The sequence below is a fragment of the Trichoderma ghanense genome, assembly GCF_004382785.1.
Source record: "Trichoderma ghanense strain CCMA-1212 chromosome Unknown scaffold_2, whole genome shotgun sequence".
Lineage (NCBI taxonomy): Eukaryota > Fungi > Ascomycota > Sordariomycetes > Hypocreales > Hypocreaceae > Trichoderma > Trichoderma ghanense.
The window spans coordinates 1,853,950-1,868,750 of record NW_027395665.1 but is presented as its reverse complement, the minus strand read 5'-3'; the positions used below and the strand labels follow the sequence as shown (position 1 = coordinate 1,868,750).

The 14,801-nt window shown below is 53.5% G+C and overlaps 5 protein-coding genes across 5 annotated transcripts; 4 read left to right on the top strand and 1 right to left on the bottom strand.

Moving 5' to 3' along the window:
- Positions 1-485: 485 nt before the first annotated feature.
- Positions 486-1,291, top strand: CCMA1212_002988 (uncharacterized protein; the record flags this gene model as incomplete). Its single annotated transcript, XM_073700354.1, has 2 exons — positions 486-493; positions 595-1,291. The coding sequence occupies 2 exons, from the start codon at positions 486-488 to the stop codon at positions 1,289-1,291; spliced, it is 705 nt and encodes a 234-aa protein (XP_073560863.1).
- Positions 1,292-1,842: 551 nt separating this feature from the next.
- CCMA1212_002987 (uncharacterized protein) lies at positions 1,843-2,742 on the top strand (the record flags this gene model as incomplete). The annotated part of the gene is made up of 2 exons (XM_073700353.1): positions 1,843-1,958; positions 2,013-2,742. The coding sequence occupies 2 exons, from the start codon at positions 1,843-1,845 to the stop codon at positions 2,740-2,742; spliced, it is 846 nt and encodes a 281-aa protein (XP_073560864.1).
- Positions 2,743-3,238: 496 nt separating this feature from the next.
- Positions 3,239-4,816, bottom strand: CCMA1212_002986 (RuvB-like helicase 2; the record flags this gene model as incomplete). The annotated part of the gene is made up of 3 exons (XM_073700352.1): positions 3,239-4,445; positions 4,510-4,736; positions 4,808-4,816. 3 exons carry the CDS (start codon positions 4,814-4,816, stop codon positions 3,239-3,241), a joined length of 1,443 nt encoding a protein of 480 aa, XP_073560865.1.
- Positions 4,817-6,629: 1,813 nt separating this feature from the next.
- On the top strand, positions 6,630-8,691 carry CCMA1212_002985 (uncharacterized protein; the record flags this gene model as incomplete). The annotated part of the gene is made up of 2 exons (XM_073700351.1): positions 6,630-6,849; positions 6,938-8,691. 2 exons carry the CDS (start codon positions 6,630-6,632, stop codon positions 8,689-8,691), a joined length of 1,974 nt encoding a protein of 657 aa, XP_073560866.1.
- A 2,246-nt stretch (positions 8,692-10,937) lies between these two features.
- Positions 10,938-13,473, top strand: CCMA1212_002984 (uncharacterized protein; the record flags this gene model as incomplete). Its single annotated transcript, XM_073700350.1, has 2 exons — positions 10,938-11,515; positions 11,598-13,473. 2 exons carry the CDS (start codon positions 10,938-10,940, stop codon positions 13,471-13,473), a joined length of 2,454 nt encoding a protein of 817 aa, XP_073560867.1.
- Positions 13,474-14,801: the final 1,328 nt, after the last annotated feature.

Sequence of the window (14,801 nt, the reverse complement as noted above, 5' to 3'; positions counted from 1 at the left end):
ATCACGGTATGAAGAGCTGACAGCTTTTCAGGGGAATGGCTATCCAGCACCCCAACTTGGCTATCCAGCATCCAAGTAAACCGATTATCTCTACCTCTGCTACTACCTAGCCATGACAAGATAAGTGATTCAACTCTCTGCTACTATCGCTTCATTCTTCCAGTCTTAGCAGGAGCTTCTATCAATAGCTAGCATATGAGATATAAAGAATCTTCTGCACCTTTTTATCTTCTATACATGAGCTTGGGTTGCTGAACAGCCAAGTGAGGACGCTTCACGACCATTCACCTTTTCAGTAACCTTGCAGCGGAGAGAAGCACTGCTGCAACCTGTCACAGAAGTGCTATATAAAGCCCGACTCGCGAGCAACCGCACATTTACTGCTTTCTCTTCCTTCCCCCAACTTTCAGAATCGAGCAGCCGGAGAACTCAAGCACTACATATGCACGGAGCACATTAGCGATCCTCTGAGATTGACAACGACCATGGCCAAGTTTGAACTTGAGAAGCTTCTGATCACTAACCCTACTATGAGGTTGGCCGTCTTCTGACCTTGGTCGTTACTGACATTGAAGATGCTAATCCTTGTCACAGGACATTTGACCTTGAGATCGTGGCTATAATCGAAGATGAGCTGTTGGACCTCGATTGGACCAGTCACGTAACGGTCACTCTATCCTACCAAACCCGCGTCATAGGCGAGCAAACTCTCCGCGATACCGTTTTGTTTCCAGACTCTGAAAAGAGAGTTGTGATCAAACTCCATGGCTTCAATATTTCGAACATGGTGGGATTCAAGGGCTTCATCCAACGCTTGCTACCAAACGACATTGATACGGAACTCGACGACATGAATGCAAACCAGCTTGCCATTGCAGACAGCAATGTTGACGAAGGCCACGACCTTTCTCCAGGGATAAATTTGAGTGTCTTGTCGAAAGCTTCGGTCATCGAGTCATTCGTTCACGCATACGATGTGACGGAGATTGGGTGGGGGTTCATATTCTACAGCTCAGACCAGGCTGAGTTCGACTTCGGAAGCTGCGAATTTGTGCTGAAGAAAGGTGAAACACGTTTGGCTCTTCTATACGGCTCCTTGAGAATCATGCCCGGCAAAACACATGTCTTACTGCGGGGACACAGTGTTGCTGCTCTTACCGAATTTCTTGGAATGGCAACTTTGAAGGGAGTCAGAACAGTTGAGAACAATAATACCTGGCTTGCTCATGCTATCCGGTCATTTGAGATCCAAGTTGACATGATAAGAACTGAAAATCTCGTCTTGGTATAGAGTTGAAGAGGCTGAGCTGCTGGGAGATGCTCATTAGCTGTTCTACCATGGACTTCGGAGGAGGAACAGGCTTATTGAACGGCGAGATACGGAGTGATTCTTCACGGGAACAGACAGCAGCTCTTGAATCACAATGGATACCTCCAATAACTTGCATTCAATGATATCAGTAAGAACTCGAGAGAGGCAGATGCGGAGTCTCGGGCGGTGAAGGGGCACCCAGCAGGAGTGCCATGTCAGCTGCCAGGTGAATGCCATATAAGCACACTCCGTGAATCCACCAAGCTCTCTCTTTTCTCTTGCTTGCATCAGAATATTCCAATCAGTGCGCAAGCGTGGGGTGAATGCCTACTTATGCGAAAGAGTACTTGAACCCAAATATCCCGCCATCGAACTCTTCTTTCTCTTTCTGTACCTTCCTCGTCTTTCATCCCGCCCTCGGCTTTGTCCTTCTTCCGTCGGTAACTCGGAAGTCTGCATCACAATATTTGCCAACAGTTAAGACAACGTTTCTTCAAAGTCATAACAACCTACTAGCAAATCTTCCCAACATGTCTAAAGATTCGGGAAGTTCCAGAGACGACTCGGACCGGGAGATGTCCATCGCAGCTGAAACAGTTGGAGAGATGGATATCGACTGGCTCCAGATGTCAAGCCGTGACCTAAGGTAGGCTAAACAACCCACCTGTCTTTTCTCAGCGGTGTCTAACATGTGCTATAGAACCTTTTGTGTCCAACTAAGTGGTAAATGCTGCCTTGCTTTCGAAATCGGTTGGGTCAGCTCTGTCGAGATCTGCTTCTACTACGGCAAAATGATGATCGGAGAGACAACTATCAAGGACATACCAATTATTCCTGACTACGACAATTGCGTGACGATTGAATGGGACGATCTTCATGAGAATTTGGTAGAGATCCAGAACATGGTAGGATTCAGATCCTTCTTTGACGACCTTATGCCAAAGAAGGGCGCCGACCTTGGGCTCGACGACAAGAAGACCATTACGGCTGCCCTGAGCGTTACTCCGACAGGACATCAGCTTACAATGTCAATTGATTTGGCAAATGTGTCCAAGATAAAATGTTCTCTAAAGGGTCTCAACATCTCCGGCAATGAGATCGCAATAATTCTGCAGTTGACGAACACCAGCCCTTTCCAATTGTCCTTTGGTAGGACCTGTGACTTTGTTCTCAGGAAAGATCAGGAGACTGTTGGAAATTTGTCGGGGGATTTCCAGATTGACTCGGGGGAATATATATGCACTCTCAATGGGACGATCGAAAATGGGGTGTCCGGCATGGTAACTTTGCGAGGATCCAAGTTTAATGACTATGACGATTCCTGGCAGCAATACGTTATTCGATTGTTCGAGACGGAGATTAATGTGGACAGAAAGACGACGGAGAGAACGGCGAAAAGGCGGAAACTCGCAACACATTCCTCTGACTGAGCGGTAGTCGGACCTACTGAGCGGTAGTCGAATCTACGTGTCGAGTTGCTTGATATGCGAGATCGTGGATCCAGGGGGCAGCAAAGGTATGGATAGCGTGGCTGGGCAATTTGGAGGGGAGAGAAAGCAAAAGGCAGACTCATCGAGTGCAAAACATGCCTCATGGAGGGAGGATGCGACACGAAGGATGCGAACTGCGAGATTCTAGCTTGCTCTACCTCTCCAGACTTGAAGAAGAAATAAGCACCAGATGTAAAACGAAGGGTTGAGGAGGCCACCTCGTGAAACATTTGCCGTGTTAACTTGTGTGTTGCAAGAACTAATCAAAGAGGTCTGTCGGCTGTGACCCTCGTGCGCCGAAATATTGCTCATTTATGGTACATTCACTTTCCATTACGTTGCCTCCCCTTGTCTTTCTTTTCGCCCTCATGATTTGCCCAAAAAAAACGCCAACCATCTGGATATCCCTTTCAGCACCATTCTTCACACCTCCCCTCTAGCTCAAGTCCATGTTCTCCGAGCTGGCAGCGGCAGCAGTAGCAGCGCCAGTGCTGCCGTTCTGAACTGACAGGTCGACGCCGCCGTCGTTGCCAATCAACCGCTTCTCGGACTTGTTGACAAACTCGATACTCCTGGCGGGGTCGTAGAAGAGCTGGAAGCACCGCTTGACGTCCTCGATGCCGACCTGCTTAGACTTCCGCTTCGCTGAGACGAGCTGCGATGTGGTGATGAGGTTGCTCGCGTATCGGAGGCCGGCCTCCTGGCCAATCTTGGTGAGCAGGGCCAGGGCGTCTGCCGAGACGTCGATCTCCTCCTCCTGCGCCCTAATGGACAGGATCTTCTGGATTTCTTCCGCGTTGTACGGATGTGTGTTGATAATGACGACGCGATCCAAGAAGTCCAGGGGCAGGCCGTGTGGGCTCTTGTAGTCGGTGCCTCGAATGCGTGACTGGCCACGGTTGCTGGCCATGATGACGACTGGCGCCAAGTCGTCTTCCAGAGCTCGGTTGATGTAAGAGAAGCACTCAATGTCGAGCATGTGCACCTCGTCGATAAACAGCACGCCGGGAACAATCTCGGCCTTGCCCTCCTCCTTCCACTCTCCAACCTTGGTGTTGATCTGGTCGCGGATCTCGCTGCGAATCTCGCCAGTGTCGCCGGAGAAGAGGGCCAGGAATCCCTGTGTTCGCGAGTTGATGACATCAATCTCGTGCAGCGTCACTGTGTGGATCACCTCCTTGCGCTTCTGCAGCTCTCCATCGGGGCACTGCAAAAACTTGGTATCAACGCCCATGGCATCGTAGTCGCGGGATCGAGCGTATGATCGGCCCAGCTTTGTAATCTTTCCTGAAGACTTGTCGATAGAAATGATGTCGCCCGCCATGACGCGCTCCTTGGTCATTGCGTCAATCATCTTCGCGCCCATGTCGTACACAGCCTCCATGTCAGTCGTCTTGATGGTCAGCTTGCCCTGCTTAGCGCTGCCCGTGACGCTCCGGTCGATCTGGATCTCGACAACCTCTCCCTCCATAATCTCGCTCTCCTCTTTTATGCGGACGCCAATTGACTTGCGGAAGGCTTGCGTGAGGGCTTCGGTCTTTGACATTTCGAGGGAGAAAATTTCGGAGGACGCGAGGGTCGTGAAGGGAACGTCGGAGCCCAGTGACTGCGCCATTCCGGTAGCAATGGCCGTTTTACCCGTGCTAATTGAGCGACACATGTAAGCTGTGTGCCATCATGAAGGAACAAATGATGTATTCGACATACCTTGGCGGACCAGCAATCAAGACGGCGCGACCAGCAATCTTGCCATCCTTGATCATCTGCAGGATCACCGCAGCGGCCTTGCGCGCCTTTTCCTGGCCAACCAGGCCCTGAGACGCGGCTCGGGGCTCGAGGCTCGTTGCATCGACGCCGAGGCCGCGGATGTGCGAATGCGCGGCAATGAGGTTCAGACCGCGAAGCTCCTTTGAATCGGAGACGGTCACTATGGGCTGTTATGTCGAAGCAATCAGTTTCAGGAACGAGATGAAATGGAAACGCTCGGGGCAGGCAGCAAACTTACAGCAGCCATTGCGAGGACACTGATGGAAGCCGTGCGCGCAGCAGTATCGTGTCGTGATGCTCAGCCTTTGGCCTGGTCTGGTCCGTTGTGCTGTGCGGGTGCTGATGTTTCGGGACTCGGATGGATGCGCAGGACTTGGAGGGAACAAACAAATTCACGGTTGTTCGTGACGATTTGGGAATAGCGAGGCTGCTGCCCATGTCCAGCCAGGAAAAAGTCCGGCTCCGGCGAAGCGCGCGTCTGGCGCCTAACGTGCAGGCCCTCTAAAACCCCCGCTGTTGCTACCCAAGACGAGGCCTGAAAATCCACGCCGATTAGGCGGTAGTGGTTGACCTTCAGTGGACGGGCGGTGGGGCGGCAGTGGCCGAAATTCGCCGGTTTAGCACCAGCCCTCTGTTTAAGGCTGATCTGATCGGGGACAAGGGCCGCCTGTCGATAAGAGCTTCCTTCCATGAGGTCCTATTCTGATTTTCTGACCTCAGCTCGTCCTCTGTTTCGAGTTTCAACATGACGATATAAAGGACAGCTCCGACAAAGAGCAAACAGTTTCAGCACAGTTTCAGCTCTGGGCCTGCGTCTCCAATTAGAGTAAGCCTTATTGGAAACCTCTTCTTTATATCCTTCAATATAAGACTGCATGTATCGCGAAATCTCCTGCGAACTGGCATTGTCCAAGCTTCGTCTCCTGCACGGCCCGGCAACTGCTTCCATTCCCTTTTGCACCGCTATCAGACATCCAGCATCTTGCCAACCTCTCTTTCAACTCGGTGCCCCTGCTTCTGCTCGGGCTCCTTCGTGGCCCCCAATATCCTGCCTGATGGCACACATATAATTGCTTTGTTTGCTGAGATTGCTTGTTTGCTGGCCGCCGTCTGGCCAACCGATCCCCTGTTCCTCCGCCATCCAATCCCCACCCCTCAACGTTAGCTCAAAGCCACCTCCGCTGCTTCTAGCAATGGTTCTCTCAGCCCATCCTGGCAACACGGGGAGAGTTGTTCGATGTTTGCCCTCGGAGCTCCTTGCTTTTTCTGTTTCGGTCGGGGGTTTATGGGGATGTTTCCTATGCGCGGCTCCCGTGCTCTGCGGCGGAAGAGAACAGAAGTGCCTAGATTCATCTCCATCAGCTCCGTCATCTCCCTTTCTCTGTGTCTGCTACCTAAGGTACCTCTACCTACATGTACATGTAGAACCCGACTCATGCGCAGGCCCTCCTCGAGCTGTCACTCCAGTCAACTCCAGCTGTCAAATAGGCGCCTGGCAGCTATAACACACCCCCTGGCACAGCACAACAGCTGCTGTATCCGAGTGCCACGCCAGTGTTATCAGACCTGGGCTGGTCCCTTAGGTACTGGACATGCAACGGTGATTCTCCAGCTCTGGATCGGGTTGTTACATGGACTTATCCCACCTCCTGCAAACAAAGTGTGGCCCAACCCGCACGCTTAATCACTTGCCGCACCCACCCTTCAATCTCTCTCTCTCTCTCGCTGTCTTTCGTGTGCCTGCTGTGCGCCTGTGCCACTACTTATGCTCGGCAGATTCCTGGCCATCTCTCTATCCGGCTGTGCCTGTTCATCCGAAAAATCTTCCTCTTCGCCTTCTTCTCTGTTTCTTCTGCAGCTATTCTGTGGTGACGTGCCCGCTTCCTTGGCCATCCGCTTCGCCAGGAGCTCGCTGGATGTGCCACAGGAAAACCGAGAGGTGGTTCAGCAACCAACTGGACTGTCCTCACCTCGCCTCGCCTCGCATCGGGTATCTATCTTCTCAGACTGCCTGTTGATATCGCCGGCTGTGAGCGTCATATTGGATCGCCGTCACCATCATGAGTTCAGACCCTCTCAAGTCCAGAAACACCCAGCAAGGGTTCCACCTCATCTTTGGGCAAGGCCGCAAGCGGGACTCGATTCACGGCGACAGCAGCCAACGACAAGCAGGCGATGCCCCGTCGAATCCCAAGCGCTCTCGCCCTGTCGATCGTCCTGACGAGCGGAGCTCAGCTGCTCAACGCGATCGCATCGAAAGATCCGGCCCAACACCCCCAGGTACGTGGGCTTACAGAAGCCGTCGCTCGAGCGGCCTCATTGTCAAGCACGGACTCTGAACCAGCCAAACTAACAACAGCCGATATAGTTCCCCTTAAACCGCGGCAGCCTGGGAACCCCAATAAGTCACAATCTTCGGATCGTTTGGCCTCGGTCACGGCCAACAGTCTCAGGCCAGTGCTGGACTCTGTCTGTGAACGAATGACATGGTTCCAAGACAGGCACAAGCACAGCAAGATTCTCGATCGCTCAAGGGTATTTCAAGAGCAAAGCCACTACCATCCTTCCGATTACCCGGGCTCTGCAGACCTGTTGGTTAATCAGGATCAGCAGATTCGAGAGTACATTGAAAATGCCAACCAGAGAATCGCGTCCACCGACGAGAAGATCGCGGCAGCATTGCAACCCCTTTTGCAGCACATCTCAGAACTCTGTGCTAAGGGCTGCAACCCATCAAGAGCCTCGGAGGAGCGAGCGGTGTCGGAAGCCAAATTGGCCGCCGTCTCAGCCACCTTGAAAAAAAAGGAGGCACAGGATTCGATCAAGCAAGAGGCTGCAGGCGTTCAGCAAAAGATGCAGGAGCTCGTCGAGTCGCAGATGGCCAAGCTGAAGGATGCAATGATGCAAGAGAACGAAAAGAAGCTGGAAACGAAACTCGAAAACAAACTGCACTCACTTCGGGTTGCCCTCACCCAGGAGGCGGAAAACAGAGCCACCTTTCTCAGGAAGACGCTGGCGCACGCGTACGAACAGCGCCTGATCGAGATGAAGGAGACCATAACCCAGAGCCACAAGAAGAAGGTTGAGGAGTTGGAAATGGCTTTAGCTGAAGCGAACCAAAAGAATGCAACGCTCCACGAACAGATGGCAAGACTAGAAGCAAAGCTTGATCAGTCAGCCTCGGATCAACGACGGCTGTTGAAGTCGTTGGTAGACGAGACGCAGCTCTCTCAGAAGCTACAGCAGCTCTCCGTATCAAAGGACGAGAAACTCAGCAAGCTCGAGGCTCGTTTGGAGTCCTTACCCAACCATGCTCCGAGGCTTGAGCAGCTTGAAGAAAATATGCGTGAATATTCCAAGTTCATCGAAAAGAAGGCGCAGCAGCAAGACGAAGCGAGCACACGCCTCGAGTCGCTTGAGTGTACTTCGTCCAAGGCGTTAGCAGAAGTCAACGAAATCAAAGAGCACGTCCGGAGGCTGGGTTCGAGCCACCAGTCAGCAAACCCCTTGACCGACTCTCAGATATTGGCGGTTATCCGGCCTGAGCTGGACAAGAGCGATGAGAAGCATAAAGCCGGAATGAAAAGAATTCAGGATGGGCTCACGCCTTTCTTAGGAAAGGAGAGGGCCTCGCGAGAGGCTTTGGAGTCTCAATTAGAGGATATCAGTGGCCAGATATCAGAGCTCCAATCCGAGAGCAGCACAACAAAGACCAAACTTTCCGGCTTCAGCGAAGACTTTGATAAGCAGCGTCAGCTTTTCGTCGACGGACTAAAGTCGCTCGAGGACGAAGTCAATGGCCGACTCAACTTGGCGATCAGCGAGCTCAAGTCTGATTCTCGAGGTTCCAACCCCGAATTTGAGTTTTCCAGGGATGCGTATGAAGGGATCTGCCTTCAGCTGCAGGCTCTCAACAATTGGCAAACCCACTTCAATACCAAAGGCCTCTATAGAGATATAGTGGCTCACATTCACAACACGCTGCCGGAGTCGGCACGAATGAAGATTGATAAGCTGGAGGCGCGTCTCGCAGCTTTTGAAAACAACCTGAACCACAAGCGGCGAAAGCTTCCAGGCAGCAACGCGGCGATGGTTGATAGCCACCAGCCAGACTCAGGATGAAGTTACCTTCCGTGTTTTTCTCTCATTTTCGCTTCCTTTTCTTTTCCTTTCTTTTCTCTGTCTCTCTCTCCAGCACTTCGCTAGGAGAGGTTCGACCGGCGCCAGGGAGCAAGAATGGTTATAGACATGGAAGGCCAAAATGGATTACTCCCATGTGGGGTTTGACGAGGTGGCGAGCTTTTGGGTTTCGAAAAGGGGTTCCAGGATTTTGAGCGCCAGCCTGTGTTTCGACAGCTTGGCGTACCGGGGAAAGCGTGTCATGCAGCGCATTTCGGCAGGGGGCCTTCCATCAAAGAGTGATGGACTCGAATTGCTCTGGACGCTGGACATGAGGAACGACTCGAGGGAACTGGATGACATGTACGAGACTTGTGTATGAGACTTTATATCTCCGAGGGCCGTCACGGGGGAACCTCGATGTGTAATTATAGATGTATGAGAAACGAGCAAACACTTGCAACAGATTTGCCTTTTGACCGATGCTTTATTTGCTCCAATGTTTGTGCTTGTCTATCCTGGATGAGGGCTGCGATTCTGAGCCAGTCGTTTGGTAGATGACGCATTTGATGTCTGTTTATAACTTGCGTGACTTGCGTATCACAAAGCTGTGTGACAAAGGAGTGAGAAACCAACCACGAGGGAAAGTTTGCCCCTGAGGTCAAGGCACGAAGAAGGTCAAAATACTGTTCTGGAAGAGGTGAATACAAAGGGGTTTTTTCGTGTCCTCTTTCGTAGTCTAGTTGTGAAAGAGGGGGAGAGAGAGTATAACGTGGAAAGGGGAGTGGCTGACGAAGGGTAAGGTATTATTCCGTTGGCAATATTGTCACTTCCTTCTCACAATTGCCACCAGATTTGACACTTGAACATTGAGATTTCTCTGTGACAGTCTCTAGTCTACCTATGGATAAGTGTTATCGTAAAGGAGGAATCTGTCAACTTGGTATGTTCGAAGCCCAGTCGAGGTGCCGTCTATCACCGAATCTAACAAGTAGAGACCAAGAAAACAAAAGGCAAAAGCAAAGCTACATAAGAGAGCTACAGTGCCTGCCACCAACATCTATTCCGTAAAGCATGCTCAAGGCCATATCTAGAATGGTTACTGCAGTGAAGTTTGATAAGAAGCACAGCCTTCATCCAGTCCCAATGCGTTGCCGTGAGGCTTGAAGAGAGTGGAGGATGTTATCCGTTGAGTCCACGCCGAAGATGACATGAATCAGCCCCAAGCACCAAGATACTTGCAGCAGTACACCTGAGAGTCTGTGGACCTCGGAGAGCACACATCATCTAATGAATCACACAAGGTACTCTTGAAAGCGACATCAAAGTGAAGATGAAGTGAGAAACAGCATCTAAGCATTGGCACGCATTGTTGAAGACTTGTGCCTCAGATATTTGATGGCAGCCTCGAGCGCTAGCAGCAGCCACTGCGGATTTACCCCGTGCTAACCGCTGAACGAGCCCCCATGGCGGCGCCCCGACAGCGCCCAAAGCACCGCTAAGCTCCGGGGCGTCGAAACCTTATAACAGCGCTGCAGGCGAGCTCCCAGCCTTACCCAGGTGAGGTCAAAGTGAGCCGGCCCTCAGCGCCGCGAGGTAAGCTGAGGTACGTACCCGCCCATACAAAAGGGACAGGGGCCCCCAGGAGAGCGGTTAACAGGCCAGCTCCAGACCAGCCTTGGGTAGTAGGTAAGTAGGTAGTAGGTAGCAGCTCCATTGACAAGTACATGCGCCTCCACCCACCGTCTGCCGCCTGTCCTGGTACCGATCGCCAAACACCACCTGCACTGCATCTCGTGGGCATCTGCATCAGCACCGGCATCCACGCCCGCCCACGACCATCCAATTCCATTGCCGCCTCGCCTCGCCCTGCGGCCATCACGATCCCAGCCGCCCGGAGCCGCGCCCTGAGCACCGACAAGGGCGCTGTTTTCCAGAGGCATTTGCGGCTCGGGCCTCTCCCGAAACGCTGCTGAGCGCCCCGAATCACCTTGCCCAGCACCGCCCGCGTCTGTCTCTCTACCTACCTTTGTCCCTGGGCCTCGCCGGTTCCTTTGTCTTCGCCCGCGGCCTTCTCTGTCGCTGCACCCCCGCAGCTCGTGCGGCATCGCCGTCAGCACCATCGTCGTCGTCGTCGTCGGCTACCGTCTGTCCTGTCGCGCGCTGCCTCGTCGCTCGTTGCCGCTCGCACTCTTTGGGTCGCGCTCCGCCGCTCACTCGTGCCTGCGGCATGATCACGCCCAAGCACGATGGAAGCGGCGCGGAAGACGATCAAGGAGCTCGGCCAGCGCATCCTGCCAGAACGACCCCATCACCTAGCCTTCCACCCCGAATGGCGCTTTCGCCCCGGCCCCGGTGACGGCAATGCCTTTGAGGAATGGAACCATCCCCGCCTGCAGTACCTGACGCTGCTGTCCGATTCCGATCGCGGCATCCTCTTCACCAAGTCCGACTATGACATGCGGGAGGAGCCCGCCAAGCCGCTGCCACGCGAGGTCAACGCGCTGGCCAAGGGCGGCGAGAAGAAGAAGCTGTCGCTGAGCGACTACAAGAACAAGAAGACGGGCGCCACGTCGTCCACGTCGCCCCCCGAGCCCTCAATCGCCAGGAAGAAGGAAAGCGAACGCGCCGGCGAGCTGTCCGCCACCACCAACACCACCACCACCAACAACGCCATTGGCACGGGCGCCACGTCGGATCCCAAGCCCGCATCAGAACACAGGCCTGCCTCGGAAGCGAGGAAGATGGACAGGCCCAGGCCGCGAGAGTCGGATCCGCTCGTCGACGCCAAACAGCGACAGGGTCGCGAACCAGCGGCCGACATGAGGTGGGTACCTGACTTGCAGCTCCGCCGCCAGCTCGGGGCAACGGTAGCATTGAGACATCATCAGCAGCTGACATTGGCCCAGACTACCTCTTAAACCTCCCACCAAACACCCACTGCCGCCCCGACCCCCCTCGCCCGTCCCCAAGAAACGCGTGGCAGACCTGGACGACGACTCGCGACCGCAGAAGCGCTCCAGACCTGATGGCGGAAAGTACGTCGATGACCGGGCACCGCTGGCCCGCGATGACGCGCAGAGGCGCAAGGATAGAGCCCTCACGACGGCCTCTAGGGATGCGCCGCATCATAGGGATGACAGGCCGCCCGCCCCGGTCGCCAATTCGTCCTCGCTGCCCAACGGCAGAGCCCTTCTTAAAAGCGCCATGGGCTCCAGTCGCAACAACGCCTCGCCTGCGCATCGCCCACGAGGCGACTCCATCAACGGTGTTCGACCTACCGGCTCGGGAAGCAACCGCGTCACGCCCACCAAGGCCGAGGCGCAAAAGTCCAGCGTGCCGCCTCTGTTATCCCCTCTCCACCTTACCTTTGATGACCGCGATGCCGAAGACAGATCGCTGGCGAAACAAAACAAGAAGAGGTCTCAAGAAGAGCCACATGCGCAGCCCAAATCGCCGAGCCGCCAGCATAAAAAATCCGAATCCACATCAGAGCTCAAGAAGCAAAAGTCGCCGTTACGACTCCCACCACTGCTCTCGCCCACTCTACCGCCGGTTGTGGAAGCTGCCTTGCAGCTGAGGAAGAAGGGATCATTGGAGCTGTTGGAAGGCAAGCCTGCCAAGGGCAAAGACGACAAAGAGAAAGAGCCACCGTCAAAGAAGAAGAGGCCCGTGGCTAACGACTACTCGGACGACGACGAAGACGACGAGCCCCTTCTGCAACGGCCGCGCAAGTCACTCGTCGTCACGCTCAAGGTGCCCAAGAAGCTGCGCCGCGACTTCAAGCGCATCCTGGCCCTGTCCTCTTCCACCGCTGCTCGGAAGGAGCTGCAAGCCCAGAACCAGGAACGCTCCGCTGCGCCCGAAGACTCCTTCCAGCCTCCACCCGCAAGGAAGCGGCCTGTTGTTCCTGGTGACGCGGCGGGTACGCGAGAGACTTCTACCTCGCAGAAGAAACCCCGGGTCCCCGACATCCCCAGCTCGTCCCGTTTGCCCGCCCCAACTACGCCATCCAAGAGAGGAGCGACCTCCATGTCCCGCGTCAGCTCGAGCAACTCGCTGGCCCAGACTCCCGGAGACAACACCGTCAACGCTACTCCATCCGCCCCGGCCTCATCTGACCGCCGGGTCAACGGTCAAGCCATGAATCACCCAGAATCCGTCGAGGCGAGAGCCATGAGGGACAAAGAAGCTCGTCTCTCTACTCTGGGACGCCGCCTTAAGCACGAGGCAGACACGGCAATGAGAGGTGGCGCCAATGGCAACGAGCCTGATCTCAAGAGGGGTTATGCCATCAGCGTGGAGAGCCTGCTGGCTTTCATGGCCGGCTTCCAGGCACAAAACATGTACCGCGGGTTGTGCAATAAGAGGAGTGACCCGTCGGGATGGTCCAGCCTGTTCCCCTTGCTCGAATTCATCGAGGGCCAGATGAAGAGACAGGAGGCCCACACTCGCCGGTTCCTCCCCCTTTATATGCTGGTTATTCACATACACCTCCTCGCCATCACAGAGCTGATTCGGTGCCATGTGGCGGTCGAGAACTCGACTATCACCGTGACAGATTTCGCCCGGCTGGAGCGAACGCGATTCAGGCTCTGGGGTCAGCTCTCCGAGACGCTCAACAACATTGAGAATCCCGCCCTGCGGCTCGACATACCACAGCAGGAACCGCTCGACGATGGGCTGTCGGCGATTCATCGCATGCTCATTGACTGGTGTCACCATGAAGACGTCGATTGGACTCCTGACGCTAAGCTCGAAGAGTCTCTTGTCCCTCGAGGCTAGGCACGAAAACGTGGATGGTGTCGAAAAGAAAAAAAGAAAAAAGGGAACAACAAGGGGAGAATCCAAACTGGTACCCCTTGTTCTATGCATATACATTCTTCGATGGCCGGTATGGCTTATCAGCTGGTTGGCAGCTACCTGGAGTTGGCGGCCGCTTTGGAGCTCGTTTCCAACCTAGCAAGTCTTGCTTGCTGGCAAACGAGCGAGAAAATGTCCTTGTTCCGCTATTGAATATTACCAAAAGAGAAGGTTAATGCATTTTGGCGTTGGAATGACGAACAATGAATCCCCCCCCCCTTTTGTTTGCTCTTCTGGTTTGAGGCACCTGGTGGAAGTGGATTGAGTCGGCTAAGGCCCTGGACGTTTACATCGTTAACGAGACCTCTCCTCTGCAACCTCCGCGAGACGGGGTTGCGTCTTGTTATCGTTTGGTCTGTTTCTGTCTTTGCTAGGAAAACCATTCCTTGTTCGATTTCTGCTTTTGCGTTTTTCAATGATATCCCATGTGCTCAAACCCGCTGTTGTTACTTCTGGTTCACCCTCTTCTCTTGACATGCCTCGCTTTTGGTTGTGAGCGGCAGAGGAAGACTTTGATCTACCCGCTGCCGGAACATATTACGAGCAAAAGAGGTTTTTGGGGGAGGGTGGGATGGAAAGAGGGACAATGTAATTTTCGATGAGACTATTCTTTCTATATTGTTTACTCGCTGTATTGTTTGTTGGCCCGTTCCAATCGCACTCTCTTTCTCACTTCGGATCCAATCACGCGGGGACTCGACGTGTCACCAAAACAACATTTTGGAGGCGTCGATTACCAGCTCCCACCAAGCAACAAAGGGAAAGGACCACACGAAAAGAGAGGAGAGGGGAATTGCTTGATCGAATGGAAACACAGACGGGAACTCAACCCTTACAAGTCGGTCTCCGAGCGTCTCTGCGAAGGACCGTCTTATCTTTTTTTTTTCTTTTCGAAACAAACAAAAAGTTGGGAGGGGTGAGAAACTTGCGTCTTTTCGTTTCTTATATACCTAATTTTGCTTACACCTCCTTTGTGCCATTCCAGTACTTTTCTGGTGGTTTTCGGATTTGGCACTGCATGATGGCTGGATCTATGGTGGATGGCTGGATGCTCTTGGCCCTTTTAAAGGTTCTATATGGTAGAGGGAATACAATCCTCATGATTGAAGTCGAAATGTATATGTGATGCATGGTTGTATTCTTTCCAATGTGCTGTCAGCGATGATTTGAAGGTGACGTTACTCTGTACATTCTACCCAATGATCGCAACCATGATTGTAAGCCAAGTATCGTGGGCATTGTGATGATGG